The 17,865-nt window shown below is 39.2% G+C and overlaps 1 protein-coding gene across 2 annotated transcripts in view; it reads right to left on the reverse strand.

Annotated features, from left to right (window-relative positions):
• The window catches only part of RB1 (RB transcriptional corepressor 1), an 82,105-nt gene that overhangs the window by 36,645 nt on the left and 27,595 nt on the right, over nt 1-17,865 (reverse strand). For both annotated transcript variants that reach the window (XM_080375030.1, XM_080375028.1), the window contains exons 12-17: nt 16,596-16,683; nt 15,848-15,964; nt 15,103-15,159; nt 14,992-15,023; nt 14,839-14,915; nt 14,429-14,631 (exon numbers count right to left, since the gene is read on the reverse strand). In XM_080375030.1, coding sequence (XP_080231156.1) covers nt 14,429-14,631; nt 14,839-14,915; nt 14,992-15,023; nt 15,103-15,159; nt 15,848-15,964; nt 16,596-16,683 — 574 coding nt within the window. The remainder of the gene's footprint in view (nt 1-14,428; nt 14,632-14,838; nt 14,916-14,991; nt 15,024-15,102; nt 15,160-15,847; nt 15,965-16,595; nt 16,684-17,865) is intronic.

The following is a 17,865-nucleotide window of genomic DNA, read 5'->3' on the forward strand; positions in this document are numbered from 1 at the left end:
GCATATTGTGCTGTCAGAATACATGGCATGTTACCTGTGAGTTTCAAAGTTTGCAAAGCTTTTGCTTAATTGTTATAAATCAACTGTACACTGCTTACTAGTACAGGAAACCTGAGTTACTCAAAGACTGCTAGAAACTAATGCCAACTGGATTTTAAATTTAACAGCATGCTAAATTTTTATGCACACAACTTATGAAAGGAAATTCAAATAGCATGAGCTTAAGCTACAAGGATAGCATATATATATATATCAGTGTCTGCACTGTATCTGAAAATAGACAGTTATCTAAGCTGGGCATCCTAAACTCTTCTGATTCATATCAGACTTCAGAAAAACACATGAAACTCTCAGGATGAATAGAAACTCTTTACATTTTCCATATGCCACTGACAAATCCTATGTCACTGACAATTCTAAAGTTCAAAAGCCAGGTACTCATCTCTGACATCTCAATGCATCTATCTCTAAAAAGCCTGTTTAATAGAAGACTCCCTCTAAAGACTTTGAGACTAAAAGTTCTTCATGTCACTGCTGGGCTCTTTCTAGGCTACTACTCTTCCCAAGCTTATCAAAGCTGTTACTTGTCTGAGTGACAACTTGTTCAGCAACACCTCTGCATTATGGCAGCAAGCACCCCGGAGCTTCACCCTGGTAAACAGAAGCTACTCCTTCTGAGATTACAAAACTCCAAAAAAATGAAAAATAATCACTGGCTTAAAAGTAGAACAAGCAGATAGTCACATGTATGGGTACCCCCTTTTAAACTAGGCTTTCCTTGGTGTATTAGCTCAAAGAGCCTGGGGAAGCATGGAGAGTAGCTCTTTCCGCTTGGCGCTCGCTCTCCAGGACAGTAGCTTCTGCTTTTTGCAGTAGTGTAGTGCAACACAGTGCAATAGCTTTCCAACCAGTTAACAGCTTGATACCTTGAAACTGTTTGAGGAAGCTTCGTATTTTTAATTATTAAACATACTTCACTCTTTCCACAAAAGGAAAAACAAAAAAACAAAACAAAAAAAAGCCCCAGCAAAAAAGAACACAGCCAAAAAAGCAGCATCTGTAATTTAGAGAATCTGACCATTACTTGAGAAATTCCTGATCAGACTGATTCAGAAGAGGGGGAGTGAACCTGTACCTCCCACAACAAGCCACTATAAAGCCAAGCTACCAGCTATTCAGGACTGGACAAGGTTTTCTCCACCTTTTCTGGTTCTGCAGCAGGATTATCCTGGAGAGCTGTGGATGAAGCAATGCTTTCACTGGAACATATCTGAACAGTTGCACTCCTTTCGCTCTGCTCCTGCCGTTAGTATCAACTCTTCTGTCTCTCTGGTAAGAGCTTATGCCAACATTTAAATTTAGATGAGGGGATATGCTCCTAAGTCATGTCCAGGCATCTCAAATAAAAAAGGCTTATATTATCAGAGCTCCTGAGCATGTGAATTGTTGCATCCAGTACTTCCCTAAAAGTACATTATTTTTACTCATATGTCTATGCAGAGGGGGTTAGGAGTTCAGTTTTAGTTACGAATTTGTTCTTTGTAGTCTGGTTTCTTCATCTACAGAGTGCAGATACTGTACACTTACCATAAAAATAAAAGCAGTGGAAATGTAGTTGATTCTAAGCATTTTTCTGATCTAAAGCAGGATAGGCAGCCATTGATAACTACATAATTAACCAGCACTTTCAAAAGACAAGGAAAAAGAAACAAACTTTCTATCACCATCTCTGATTTACCTCAACATACCATTACTTTAAAAGCAAAAGATTTCCCGTTTTATAGTTTTTATGTTCGACTTGGAATTTTAATTTCTGGCTTTCTCAGGAACAGAACGCAAGTCAAAATTTGTTTCATTCAGTATACATGACTTGACATTTAAAGAAATACCAATACTAGGTCAAATATGTCTTTTATATTTTTCATCTAAAAGTGCTTAAAAAAACCCACACATGATACTTCAGGCAGGTGAAACCCTTAACTGAAATCGACCTCCAAACTTCAATTTCTTAAGAAAGTAACCTCAGTCATAGGAATGCAAAGACTGAAAGAGAGCTCCCAAGATCAGGTAAAAGATATGAATGGTTTTACTGGATCAGATTCCAAACATTCAGCTAATCTACAATCCTGCCTCCAACAGTGGCCAAGGCTGGATGCCTGGGGAAGAAGATAACAGCAGGAGAGCATACAGGGCTTTCTCCTGTCCAAGTGCTGTCCCACTTCAGCTGTATCTCAGGACTTTCTTTGTCAGATGTGTGTGTGATTTCGGCAACACTAACATTTTTCTTCTGTGAGCCTGTCCCGTCTCCCTTTGAATGCGCGCAAACTTTTTAACATCCACAGTATTCTGCAGTAAGAAGTTCACATCGCATGTGTGTGTGTGGGAAGCAAAACTAAAAAAATAAAACCAAACCTCCTGTTTCAAATCCACTAGTTACATTGCTCCATCTTCATTTCTTTCGGAAGAGGCAAGTAACACTTGATTGACATTCAGCCTTTCCATATCACGCATGATTATAGTGTCTTCCACCACCCCTTGCAAATGAGAAAGTGATTTTAATTTGTAATTTCAACCAGCATCTTTGCCAAAGATGACATTTTCAGAATTACATAAAGAATTCAGCTAAAATTGCAACAAACCCAGCAAGGTTAACTTTGAGATTGGTAACTTTGAAAATTCTACTTGAGCATAGTATCCTCTAGAATTACTTATTCTTTTATTTTCTAAGAGTTTTATCAATGAAGGGTGATTTTTCATATTTTTCCAGCAGTAAATGTAATACTGTAAGGTTCCTGTCTTGTACCTGGGTAGACTCGTAAATCCTGACAAGTTCCCTTTGTTGCTAGACCGTTATCATTTATACCTCAGGGTTACTGGTATTTGAGCATCACTGACAAAATGAAAGAGGATACATTTCAAGAGCTAAGACAAAATGCAAACAAGAAAAATTCTACATCTGGAAGTTGCAAATGTCTGGGCTGCATTTGTTATCTGATTATCAGAGTGCTGAAAAACATTGTATAAATGCAATTGACAAACACTGAATTAGCACATTTTCAAACATATTCATTCGGTAGAGCTCATTTAAAATGAATGCAAGTTCAGAAAGATATACTTGCACGGTCTAATACTTCTGCAAGAAGCTGGATGGAGAAGTCTGTTCTAATCCTGCTTTGACACTGAAGCCTTTCACATTTTTCACCTCCCCCCCATCCAGTTCCTGTTACACAACTACTTAAAAAGTAAGCCCAGTTTTTCCTGTAAGAAAACTGAACTTACCACAAAATTAAAACAAATGAAAAGAACACTGCACATATAATCTGGTCTTACCACACTGTTGGAAAACTAAAAATTCCAGAACTAAGCATTTAGATTTTAAATTATTTTTCCTAATTTAACAAGCAGTCTTGTCCACTCTAGTTATAACAAAACTAAAAGCTGTCCTGCACTAAGAAGGGGTAAGTTTTCTACAGTATAAGCACAAGCAAAGGCCAGCCTCTAACAAGAAGTTCCTGTCTTTTCCTGAAGAGATAAAAGAACACTTTTCTGCACACATAGCTTTAAGATTTGCCCTAACCCCCCTTTTTTCAAACATTGAATTGCTGCCTTAATCTTAAATAACAATGCTAGTAATAGGAGGTACGCAAGATTAATGCTGTTATCTTGGGAATATTATCAAGCTTATCTCACATGAAAACTCTTCTGCTTTTCAAATGAATTCTGCAAAAATTGCTGCTTTATGAAAGGAAGTCAATTGTACACATTAGTTGCAAGTCTTCACCCTTCTGTAAAATTATGCAACATTAGATCTACTAATTTTTGGAAGTTCATCCTGGTAAGTACTTTCTAAAAGCAGATATTAATGTAATAAAAACTGAAGATGCTCCTGGCCACTAAGAAGCAATATTGGATTGCAAAAAATTTACTATTCATCACAGCAACAAGAACTACACTTGACTAAAGTTGAAAGTATCTAGAATAAAACTGATGCTTTTATGAAGGAATGCAAAAAGTACCCACAGCGTTGCAGGTATTTCTTAATGGAGAAATTTGTTAAGTATATAGCAATACATGAAACTGAGAATATGGATGGTATAGCAAGTACTGAAATATCTGCCTTTTCAGCCCCAACAAAAATACCTTTCAAAAAATATAAAAACCAAACCTCTTTGTCTACTCCCTTACTAAAGTTTTTTAACACTTCTTAGGTGTGAAAGAAACCTTCCCATACATACTGCACACTCACATTGCGTTTCACATGCTCGTGTGGGTGGGTAAGTGCAAAAAAACCCAAACCAAAACAAAACCACTCCCAACTAGCAGACAAGATCTGTGAGTTCCTCTAAGCTGCTGGAAGGTGCAACAGGCACAGACAGAGCATGCCAAGCACAGGCTCTGTTCTGGGCAGGCTAACTCCCAAATGGGAAGGACAGGGTGATGACAGTTCAGGTACTTAACTAAGCCAAGTTCAGACTAACTGGGTGACCCCGAAGTCTCTGCTCAGGGGTTCAGGTGAACACAATGCACACAGATCCAGGCGTTAGTGGCACGGCACTCAGCCGTACCACAGGCACCTACCTGTCTGCATCTAACCCATTCTGACAAGCAAACCCAACCCAAAGGAAGAGCTTCAACAAAACCTAGAGGGATTCACTTTCTGGAGGATTGTGAACACTATGGCTACTCAACAGTTGTAAACAGGAAGATTCTCAGCCCTGACAAGGACTTTTTATTACCGGAGTAAGACATTTATTCAGTGATACAAACATATAACTGAAATACTGTACATTTATACAGTATAAAAGCAGGCACAAAAGCACTTATTTAGGCTACAAAAAAAAATAATAAGAAACCAAAACAAACCAAACCCCATGCATTTATGCATGCAGTAACTCAAAGAAAATGGAGCAGAGAGACAAAAACCCACTGCCAAGGACATATAATTTGGCAGTTTTGAGTTTGACAAGATACTGTTAAACCCTTAAGAGCTTGAAAATTGAGCATATAGCTGCAAAAAAACCTCCACATTAGACTATTTGTTTGGCACCTACTTTGCTTCCTAACAGAAGCTAATACCTTCTTCCACAGAAAACTTAACTACAGAATGGGTCAAATAACACAGCAATAAGGATAGAAAGAGCAATAAAAGCTTATGACAGTTATTTGGGACTGTGGCTCAGACAAAATAAGCAAGATCAAAACTAACTCCAAACAAAACAAAACAAAACTCCATTCTAGTAATTTCACCAGTTTTGCTTCACTACAATGATTTAAAAAACTGCAAACTTAAGAGAGCATAATCCCATCCCACTGTGGTATGACCAACAAAACATTGGACAATATAACAAAAACCTGAAAACCAGGCATTCACAAAACACTATTTCACTGGTTTTTGTTAAAATGTTACTAATAATTAGGGCAAACTTAAGAAAAAAAGGACTAAAAAAAAAAAGTATATCACGTTAAACAAGTCTTATTTCTGTGGCTAACTTTGTACTTGGGACCAATGTAGACACAGGCACGGTATCTTCACACTGCACCAACACAGCTGGAAGCTCCACTGAGCACAGGCTCTAAAATCCAGATCCCCATTTACAGCTGTACATCCATGGCCAGAGAGATCATGACACATCCTCAGCTTCTGTAGCCATGCTGGTAACAGTACGTGACCTCTACATAAACAGAAACCACAACAGTGACTATAAGTGAAATACATAGCACCAGTAACCACCTAAAGCAAAGCAAGGTAATTAACTTCCTCTTGCTAATGTCCCCTTAATGCTGAAAGGAAGGGGGAAACACCGTTATGAAAACTAATATTAAGCATACGATTCACTTCTACTAACCTTAACTCACAAACATTACACATCTAGTTTAGGTTTGTCATTGAGACAGATGCTCTCTACAGTCAGTGGAGAGAGGTATCTTGAAAAAGCGAATCATCACATTGTAAAATACATAATAACAAATTGAATAGAATTAATTGCTTATTGGAAGTACAGCCGTTTCAAGTATAGAGGGAGCCTAAATACCTATTTTATAGAAGTCTAACAATGCAGGACTCACATTCCCCTACTAAGAGAAACTCTACTTTAAAGCAGTAGATGAAGTAGAGGAAAACTTAAATCCTTAATCAAAATCGGCATCCAAATTTCACAGAATGAAAACTCCACATAGTTGCTGTGCCTTAGGTAATCCTTTCAGTCGTGTTTGTACTTGAATCAAAATAGCATCTTAAGGGTTGGGCTGACTTGGTCTACCTGCAACAGATAAATCCATTAATACTGTGCTAACACAGCCAATACCTTACAACCCTAGCGAGTGTTTTGTACACTTAGTGCGTGCCTACCAAGAAGTGAATACATTGCCAACACAGACAAAAGCAGGAAACACAGGACCTCAGCTTTATGTATTCTGGTTTCTCTTCCAGCAGCCTAGAGGATTTGCTTGGATTGTAACACCCAAGCCTGAAAAACAGCTTGAGTCATCCTCACGATAAATAGGAGTGGCAGGGAAGATTTTCAAAGTGATGGTGCAGACAGCGAAGATTATCATTCAGATAAAAGTTTCAAGCTTCAAAAAGCACAGCATGATTTTCATAAAAGGAAACTCTTCAGGAGTACAAGGGCATGGGAGAAACACTCATGTATTTTATTTATGCATTTATTGAAAAAGTGTGTGTGTGTGTATATATGCTCAAACTAAAAAAGCATATAAACATACATAAATATGTTTGTATTTATATGATATTATATGGTGTATTCACAAATACCCAAAAGGCAACCATCTTACAGACTTCTAAGAATGTGCCTTGTATGATAAAGGCAAAAATCACAGAAGGATTACCAGCCACAGCTGTGGCAACTGAAGTGTCAGAGCTAATTCATGACCTTAAAAAAAAAAAAAAAAAGAGCACACACAGCAGAACCAGTGTGATCCTTTAGCACTATCACGCCAAGCAGCAGTGGTAGCAGTGACCTCCCTCTCATCACACACGCTTCTGGAACACACTCACGATGCAAGCAGAAATATATTTAGTATGTACAGACAGAAAACCTCAAATCAATTCTCAGTTCCTCCTTTAAGGTTAAAGCTGCACCGTCCTAACGCTCCTTCTTTGAAAGGAGCATGGCAAGCATGTGAAATGGCATATTTCGGTGACCCTTAGCACACTTTTCCCCCTGTATGAAAAACCCTATAAAATTCCACATTAAAAATCTTGGTCCACAGCAACCTCCATGCTGAGACAGGATACTAGGTGCCTAAAATCCAGAAGATCACAGGACATAAGTGATGTCTGCAAGAGCAATCTGATGCCTGCAATTCCTGAGCTGCCTGTCTTTACACCGGTGAAGTCCCCTATGTAGTTCTTATTCTGCCAGTGACCGTGTTTGCAAATATCATTCTGGATAAGCTGAGCGGTTTTTTGTGCCTAAGGCTGTCCCTCATTCACAAATTAGGTATTCCCATATCTAAGGAAAGCCAAACGCAGTAGGTATGAAAAGAGTATGTCTGACATACACTAGCCATTCAAAGAGAAACCGGCTGCTGTGCAGAAACACATACAGCTCCTGGAGCCTAGAGCAAAGACAGTAAAGGAACGCGTGACTCATTTGCCAGCGCTGAAGTCACTCGTGGCTGAACCCACAACTATATCTGTAGCTGGTAACACAACAAGCCATGGCCGGTCCCAAGGCCTTGAGGCCAAGCGGCAAAGCACAGCTTGCACCCACACAGCTGAACGTTCTCAACTTCTAATCCATGCCAGCAGTTGAAAATAGTCCCTGAGCTGCATCATGCCCCAAATTTTGCCTAGGCGTTGTCCAGAGGACTGCTGACACATGCCAAAACATGCCAGGGAACACCACTGATGACGGTGGGGCAATACTCAAGCCTGAACTATTGTCCCTTAGAGGTCAGCAGAACAGATGCAGTCCCGATACCCGGTCCTTCAACAAGGTTTTAGCGTCATTCTTTTAATACAACAGTAAAGTATTTATCCAGTACCCCACTGTATAAAATGTTGATGGCATCACCATTCCTACTTTGTCCAGATTTAAAGGAAATGACTTAAGATATCGAAATCAAAGACAAGACTTCAAATTGCATGGAGACACCTACCTCCAGGAGAGGTGTAGGACTTCAGACATAAACAACAGAAAACACTACTGAGAAGGATACATACCACAGGAAAATACATCAACTCCCATTCCTAGATGCTTAATTCCTCCTTACAAGGAGCACAGAAACCTCATTTAAAATCGTACACTGCATGTGAGAAAATGGGCACTAAGCACTTGAGTATGGTGAGCTCCATAACTGTGTCCTTGTACAATCAAAGACCAGGAGACTGCATAGTTAAGCTTGTACCACACCAAAGCACTAAGGAGTACTTGCTTACCTGTAACTTCTTACAGCTTCAGACTGACTTGGATTTGTCTAACACTTTTTAAACAAATCACAGAATCATTTAGATTAGAAATCTAAATTTAAGATCATCAAGTCCAACCATACACCTAACACTGCCAAGTCCAACTTAAACATACCTGTTTAGTATTTTTCTCCCTGCTGCACGATCAAAATAGGTCTGCTGTTAATCCAGCTCAGTGAGTTTGTCATATTTATGCAATAAAATGTATTCTTTGGGAATACATGATTTTCCTTAGAAAGGCATTTCTGCCACAATGAGCTGCATAATTTAAAACCAACAGAAGTCTTTGGTGTGGGATGAGGTATCTGAGTATAAATATTAACTGCATAGTTAGTCGACAAATACTTGTTGCAAACCCTGAGTCATGTTAATTCGACACGTGATGAAACAGTACTGTAGATTTCACTGCAGATGTTTAATTGACAAAAAAAACAAACACAGAGAAGAGGGAGCTGATAAAGGAGAAGCATTACGAAGCACAGTTTAGGCAATGCTACAGGGAAGAAGTTATGAATAAAGCAAAGCACACTTGTCTACTTCTAATCAACTTTTAACCATTAAGAGAGGCAGCCTTGTAGAGCCATCTTTATCTTGCATCAGTCATTAACACTCCAAACCACACTACAACTCTAAATCGCAACAGAAATCAATACTGGTGTTTCTTTCTCCTTTGAAAAATACAAATACTGATTAGGATAGCAAGTGTTAAAGAGCAATACAATCAAATAAGGCTACAGCGTCAACAGCTGTAGTGCAATCATTACTTTGGTTCAACATCTGTTTGTCCCTCACACATAAACAAACACCAAAACCCCACAGTTGTAGCTAACTGAGCAAACCAGACTGTGAATTACTCCTTTAGCCCACCACAGTGCAACTCCCCATTCTGTTCTGGGCTGTTGTGGGGGTTGTGGAAATTGGTGCAGCTGCCTCTCATCCCTGTTAACAGCAAAAGCTACCACACAACCTTTGAAAACTGCAGTCCAAAGAGGAATTAATATCCCTTGGACTCCTGGCACTCATTTGGATGAGTTAACAAGTTAACAACGGAGCTTTTTACCCTCCGCAGAGCTAACCAGGAAAGTGTGGCTGTGCTTTCTCTAACCTGCCATACAGGGCTGGCATGTACTGCCTCATCTTTGGACAAGGTTGCATTTGGTCTGCAACTCCCGTGAAGCAGAACAAGACCCTTTCATTACTTCAGTATTGGGCAGCTGAAGCTTGACAAAGCAGAAGGGCTTCACACACCTCTTCTCTGACATCCCACACAAGGCTGGCTTGCAGAAGCAGTATTTTGTAGCAATGCCCAAACTATTTTAAGTATGCCAAATGGGATGATTTAGAACATGTACGCTCCCCACTCTTTCACCTACTGTACATGTGAAAAGGCATTTGCAGGAAGCATATTCTCTATGCAGCATTATGAAAGAAATCTAATACCTTGCTTGTTCCTCCCCATTCACAGCTTATCAGCAGAATGCAAGCTCACAACGAGAGGAGGGGAAAACAGAACTGGGGTTGCTTTGCAGACACAAATAGCAAAGATGGATACTCCATAGGTGTTTGCTTTTTTAAATGAGCCAGCAAAAAATCCACCAAACCTAAGTCAGGCTGTTCCCAGAAACAAATGCATTTCAGATATTACAGCTATATCACTCTTAAAATAGACCATGAAAGTTGATAGACTTTGTATCTGATTTGCTTACGCTGAAAACCTTGCTCTTCCTTGTTTCTTCTCAACACACTCCAGTAAGCAGCAACACTTTAGTCAAATACATGACATGGCAGTTGACAGGGCTTTCTCTAAGGGAAGTTCAGATGCCGGAATTTGTTCACACAACCTTCAAAACAACTCAAATCCATTTGATTTTCAAATTTGATATTCAAAACAATTACTTTTTTGGCTTGCCACAAGAGAGACCAGTTTGACAGAACTATGGAAAAGACTGAGCATGAATCCCAGGCTGGCTGGCAACTATCTCTTTTGTAGAATCACAGAATCATTTCTGTGGAAAGGACCTTTTAAAATTGAGTCCAGTTGTTAACCTAACACTGCCAAGTCCACTACTAAATCATTTCCCTAAGCACCACATCTACGCATCTTTTAAATACTTCCCAAGATGGTGACTCCACCACTTCCTGGAAACAGATTTTAACCATGCCGAAGTTTGTATCTTATTTATACAACTATGCTAAAAATTAAGCAAAGGCTATAGACATCTTTGAGTCTATAATAATTTCAGTTCCCTTTAAATAAAGTTGTGAAATTAAAATAGTGCCCAAAATACTGTAGTGAGATGAAGCACAAATGTTCTACAGTAGAAAAAGAATATTATACAGTATATTTCTATTCTGTTAATAAAAACTATGTAGTATTATTAACATATTCTGAACTGATCTCCACATAATCTGCATCTGGAAGCACCATAACCTCACTGGTAAATAATATTTGAGTGGATAAACGACGCTTCTCCCTTCAGAGTTCAATAAAGATTTAAGGAAAAGGAAGTGCTTTCCACATGATTTACTCAGTATGAATACTTGCCCCTTTTCAAAACTAAGAATTATTGAGAAGAACCTTCAACTTTTTTCCACCCTTTATTTTGCGTGCTTATGCTTTTTTTGTTAAAAGAAAGGATGACCTAGAAAAGTTTCATCTTCCTCTTCAAGCACAGATGACTAAATCAGCTAGCTATGCAAAAGCAATAAATGTATTCACAATGACTAGCAAAGGAGTGATATATTATCTTCAGGTACTAAGAAACAGAATCCTTCACATTCATTCAATACAGCCTCCAAAGTCAAATAAAGGTCAGATGCACTTAAGATTCTTTTCTTCAGAGAACTTATGCAAGGCAGTTTTCCTCACAAAAGCTCTGTGACAAGTAAAACTAAAATAAATTCAAGCTATTCTGTATTCAATTGCTCAGTTCCTTTAAATCTCATACTGAAATCCTGATTCCTAGAGCAGTCAGGAGAACGAGGAAAGACTGGATAAATACAGGCCTGACTTTCCAAAGAGCAGACAAGCCCTGTAATGAAATGTACTACCTGTGGGGGAAGGTAAGAACAAAACAAAAAAACATGGCAAATAACTGGAGGAAACCAAGTTGCATTATGCAAATATTTATAAATAAACATTTTTTCAAAGGTTTTTATTCTTATTTACCAAGCTAGAAATATTTTTTTTTGCATAAGCTTTACTCGTGCCGTATTTTTCAATTCCCTACATTTTAACACTTTTCAAAAAAAATACATTCTCTAACTATTAGGAAACTTGAACCTTCTTGAGATTCCATCTGTTTTGGATTATCAAGTAGTTTAAGATTAACCCAAAGCAATCACTTACGGTGAGATACTCTTCATGACTAAGCAGAAGTCATCTGGCTTTCCTCTCCTCCTTTATTGAGTGTTTGCAGGTAAGAGAGATATACTAGTATGAGCTACTCCTGGTATGAACACTTCTCTAACTGCCTGCCCCTTCTTCAGGGAATTAGAAATTAAGCAGACACTACGTAAATCTTGTACACCATTACATGGAGACAATATGCAGGTAATGAACTGCAAAAGAATACGGTAAATACCACTCCTTCGTTCGCTATCTAAACCTGTCTGGGACATCTGACCTCAACAGCCTTGCAAGTCAGCCCTGGAAGCATTTTTCTCCTGTTGCTAATAACTTACACTTTTCAGACTAAACCAGCCAATATTTAGATGGGAGGCACGGGTGGATTTTCTGCACTAGAGGACTCAGGGCTTTATATTTCTACATGCAGCCTTATAACGTACGGGTCTTGGGTCTTTCACTGCAGTGGCCCACAGTCCCTGCAAGACATCTGAACATAGATAATGTCCCACTACTTCTCGTCTCCTGAGCCACCGCTATGCAATCTGCTGCTTACACCTCACAGCTTTTCCCTTACGGCCAGCTGGAGGCAACGGAGGCCAGTGCAGAATCACAGGGTGCCCGCACACAGGCTCCGGCTGCCTGTAGCTGTCCCTCAGCTGTTGCCCACCGCCGACAAACCCCTGGCAGCAGGAGACTGCACGCTGTCATGCACTTGGGGACATCAAGGTGAGACATGAAGCACAGGTCAATGAAGCAGAAAGGCCCTTGGATAGCTGTACTGCACATTTCTTTTTATCCCCTCCACTGCGCTCCACTCCACATACCTCAGTGGCACTAGATGGTTGTTCTAGGTCCCTTCCACCTGAACTATTCTATTAACACTCAAATCAGCTATATCAGCCACCCCAAAACAGTACCAAACATACCTCTGGAAACTCAAGAAGATAGATTCAACACAGTAAAATGCATTCAAACAGAGCACTCGGAAAACAGAAAATAATCCTGTGCTTGTTGATGATGTTACAATTTATTTCACAAAAGCCTGCAACTACACCCGTATTTTTTGAAAATGCAAAGCTTTGGATTTTCCAGTCTGAAAGCCCAAATCCAAATCAGGTTATCTGCATGCAGTGCTTGAATTACTGGGTGGAAACTGGTAGATATGGCTTATTGCTGATCAGTAAGCTGACTTCAAACTGGTTTGCAGAAGGTACCAGGCGCCACTTTTTGCTTGTAGAGTCAAACTTTGGAATCTGTAACTCTGTCTTTTGTCCTCTGAGTGTTACAACTCTCAAATAAGCACTTTTTATAGGCCTGCAAGCTTCTTAAAATATTGCCTGCCTCTTGAAATACTGCCTTACTTTCCCTTTTTCTGTAAGCTCTTGCGTGCTTTCAGGTGGTATTATTCAAAGAATGGCAAAATCATGAAGAAATTAGTACAGCAATGGAAAGACCATGTGCATTTCCCAAGACAACACACAAACATGCAAAAGCATTATAAAGGGAAAAATCTACACTCTGGTACAGCTGCTATAGCACTGCACCAGAAATCCTGGGGCACATTACAGCGCTGTGGTAATGAGCATAGAGCTGGATACACACGTCTTGGCTCCCCCAGTGGAAAAGTCAGTTGTAACAGGGCATATTCAGAGCGCCACATGTGCCCACTGACTTTGCCCGCAAGAAAAATCCAGTGGCAAGAGCTGGCTGGTACAAGCTGGTCCACTAGACTCAGCTTGAAGCATGGCAATTGCTGTCATACAACCCTGAGTCAGCACGCTGAACATGGATGGGGCACTCACTGCTCAGGCACAACAATCCTCCTTGAATCCAGAAGTATAACCCCACAGCCCGGTAGAGTATCACCCATACCAGAAAACTAAATTTTTCACTCTGAAGTCATACACAAACCAAACACAGATTATCCTGAAAAGAAAAACTTGCTTCAAAATTAAACTACCCATCAGCTACAGCACACCATGTTTTTTAAACCTCCCAGAACTGATATGGGATAGGCTCTTAAACAGTTTCTTTATGTCTCTCTGGTCAAACTTACCTGTCTTCATAGCCTCCTGTTTTGTGCCATAAATAGCCTACTTTCGGCTTATATGTAACACACAGTTCAAAGAAACAATGCTTGATTTATTAAGATCCAGCCTAAAAAACATGCCAACTGCCAGCATTTTATTTTAATGGTATCCAAAAATACCGAAGTGATTGAAGCACAAAGGACAATGCAAATCAGTATTTTAAAGCACTATTAACAAACATATCAGATGCATAGAACTAAGGCCCTATTGCCAAGTGGGAATAGCAACTGGATAAAAATTAACTTACAAATAAAAGCACAGAATTTATTGCCTTGTCTTTGACACCGAAATACCGTTTAAGGGTATTACCCTTATGATTCAGGCCAGACTAGTAAGATGATGTTGGCTTACAATCACATAAATCATCAGAGCTATGTCACCTTCTTCCTCTTATGTACTCCTTTTTTCCAAAACCAAGCTTGTTTTGCTCTTGTAACTTATTTTGCTAGAAATAAATCTCAGCAAGACCACAACTTATTTGACAGAGTTAGGCGTGACTTCCTTTTTCTAGATGTGCTCACTGTATAAGGACAAATACTAGTTTAAAACATTACTTACAGATTGCCACGCAAGCGACTCCATAATTCGATGTTCACAGTGTTCTAGATGCTTTATCATTTCCCTTGTTAGGCTTGGCTCCGCTCTAATAAAGCTTTCAATCACCTTGTAGAAGTCAAAAGCTTTTAAATCAAATACATCGAGTATCCACGGGAAAGACAAGTCTGTTTCAGCACTGGTACCATCACTTTGTGAAGCATTTCCTGCAAGGAAAACAGACTAAAATTGTCAGGAGGGCTACATTCTTTCACTTCTGACGTTTTTTCTTTTTTGTATTTATTGAATCACTGCTAGTTCAGAACTTTCAGCAAGCACTTTTTTATTTTTTGCTGTTTACTTCATGTGTTAGAAAAAATGGCAATAATTATCAATAAAAAACAATGCTATTTAGGACTTTAGATTCAACTTACTACCATATGTCGCCATGACAACCTCAACAGCACACGCCAGAAGAGATGTGTGGAAGATGTTATCATTCAGAAGTTTGCTAAGGAGAAAGAAAGTTATTAATACTTGTCCTAACACTAAAATAGAAGACTTCAATAACAATTAGGGGCACATACCTGAAATTCTGCACTGAAAGGCGCTCTTCCTCCTGAAATAAACCAAACTTGTGAATATTCTTTGTATTTGTAAATACAGTGACAGTACTAAGCTACCAGTACTAAACTTACCGACTTTAGCATAGACTCCATTACTCTGTAATACAGACGTACTCCAAGCTTGTACCTCTGTTAAAAAAAGAAGAAATTGAAGAACATTACAAGAAGTTTTAACAGACTACAATACGCAGACTCTCACGTTTTAACAACTCAGAACATTTCCATTTTTTGGAAGAACCACAATAAAGAAGTCATTGCCCCCAGTTCCATTTGCCAAAAGCACTGGAGAGGCCTCAAAGGCTACTAAGGTTTGTGACTAACTCAACCACATGAAGACTTAATCAAGTGTTTATGTTGATTCACAGCTAACAAGATAAAAAGCAAGGCTGACAGACAGGATACTGTCAAGTACAAATGTGGTTGGATTTGTTTTCCAAAGTCCTTGTTGGAAGCACAGCTGGCCCACTGATTTCATAAGGAAGTGAGTCACCTTCTGCAGTTCTAGGATGTTACCTTAACAAATGCAAATATGTTTCACTAAATGTATTGTGCCCATTTTCCCATTCTTCATTAATGTATTTCCCACATATTTCCACCCAGTTCCTATTGTTCCTTATATATGAAGAATAATTTATTGAATATTATCTTTACAGTGCTTTAGAAAAAAATGCCACTCCATTCCCATGGTTGAATACAATATTGTTACTTTCTACCATTACTGATCTGTGCTGAAGAAGGACAGTCCGTAAGACAGATCTCACATTAGCTAGTATCAACAGAGTCCAAATGAGTAATACTCAACCAAAGTGCTAGTTACCTGTGAGCCAATTTCAGCACATCCCTGTCCAACTGCTTCAGCAAATTTCTTTTTGAAAATGCGGTCAAGACTTTCCACTCTTTTGAGGACACTATCCTTAGGATTCACTGTGCAATTCTATGGAGTACAGAAAGGAGGACAGAGGAAGGAAAGGCAAAGAAAGAACATTTTACTTCAAAAACATTTTAATGATTTCATCATATGAGTCCTGCTTCACTTTGTAGCATCTCTCTTCATACATAGGAGTATTTAAAGAAAGAGAATCATTATATACATTCAACAATTTCCAGTAACTACAACTTCATGTCTCACATGCAACCAGCTGCAACTAACCCAGCTAATATGTGAACAGCTTACAGTAACATTGATGTTAATGTCTTTAAATTTAGAAATATGCTTAAGTTGCTGGATGTAGACATGAAATCCTGTGAGTACATGCTCCTTCTCTTTGTTGTCTCTCTTTTATATTCCCTTCTTTTTCCACCTGATACATACACAAATAAATCTTACTATTTAGTGCAGTAACAAAAATTATTTAAGAACTTTTAAGGTTCTAGTATGCATCAGTTAGAAGTGCTTTCTAAAATGAGTAATTGCATTTAAACCATCCCAGTTAAAATGTACCTCTCCAAAAAACAGTTGTTAGTAAAGGAGTTTCCCAAAACATGTGCATCAGATCTACAAATGTATATTCTACTTGTGTGATAATTCCAAGAATCTTTCACAAATCTTCCTTCTAGTCACTTACATTGAAGTATGTGATGAGAGTATCCGATGGTTTATCAGTTGCTGAGTTTAAAATCATAATCAATTGTTGAATGTTATTCATTGCAGCTCTGGAAAAATACAATGCATAAAATGCATAATAAACATTAATGTTGGCATAACAGTTTTCCAGAAATTGAACAGCAATTCTACAAAAGAAAAAAAATATATTTTAGTTCTTGCCCCAGTTATCAAACAACCTGCTGGGAAAAAACTGTTGTTCTTTGTTAGCCATTGTGAATTCTAATAATCTAATTTATTTAATAATTTAATTATTTGAATGATTACAGCCCATAAGTAAATAACCAAAAGAATGTGAATTAAGTAATAAACACAAACAAGCAGTTTTAAAAGTGGTAAAATGGTGGAACTGCAATCCTACGTGAAAAATATTCAGTTAAATCCAGCAGCTCCCAACAAAAAGAAAACGCTTTGGCTTTTGTAGAAAAATAAGACACAAGACTAGTAAATGAAGACAGCTTTTATGTTTCAAGTCACCTGTTCACAAGTGTGATAAGTAAGATGTAAGTAAAATATGACAGTCACAAGAAAATACTGACCTGTCAGTCTCACCTCTGTGCCTGGGAAGATCATGGCACAGATCCTCCTAGAAGCTATGCTAAAGCACACGGAGGACAGGGAGGCGATTCGAAACAGCCAGCACGGCTTCACCAAGGACAACTCCTGCCTGATCAGCCTACCGGCCTTCTATGATAGAGTGACAACACTATTAGACAAGGGAAGAGCGACAGATGTTGTCTATCTGGACGTCTGTAAGGCCTTTGACACACTCTCACACACCATAATTGGAGCTATGGATTTGATGGAGGGACTGTTCAGCGAACGAGGAATGGGTTGGATGGCTCCACCCAGAGGGTAGCAGTCAACAGCTCAATGTCCAGATGGAGACTGGTGACAAGTGGTATCCCTCAGGGGTCTGGATTGGGATCAGTACTGTTTAATACCTTCATCAGTGACACAGTGGGATCAAGTGCACCCTCGGCAAGTTTGCAGACAAAGCCAAGCTGAGTGGTGCGGTTGACACGCCTGAGGGACAGGATGCCATCCAGAGGGACTGGGACAAGCTCAGGAAGTGGGCCCGTGGGAACTTCATGAGGTTCAACAAGGCCATGTACCTGGGTCAGGGCAACCCCCAGTATCAATACAGGCTGGGGGATGAAGGGATTGAGAGCAGCCCTGCAGAGAAGGACTTGGGGCTGCTGGCAGACAAAAAACTGGACATGAGCTGGCAA

The sequence above is a fragment of the Falco punctatus genome, assembly GCF_963210335.1.
Source record: "Falco punctatus genome assembly, chromosome: 2".
In the NCBI taxonomy this organism is placed as follows: Eukaryota; Metazoa; Chordata; class Aves; order Falconiformes; family Falconidae; genus Falco; species Falco punctatus.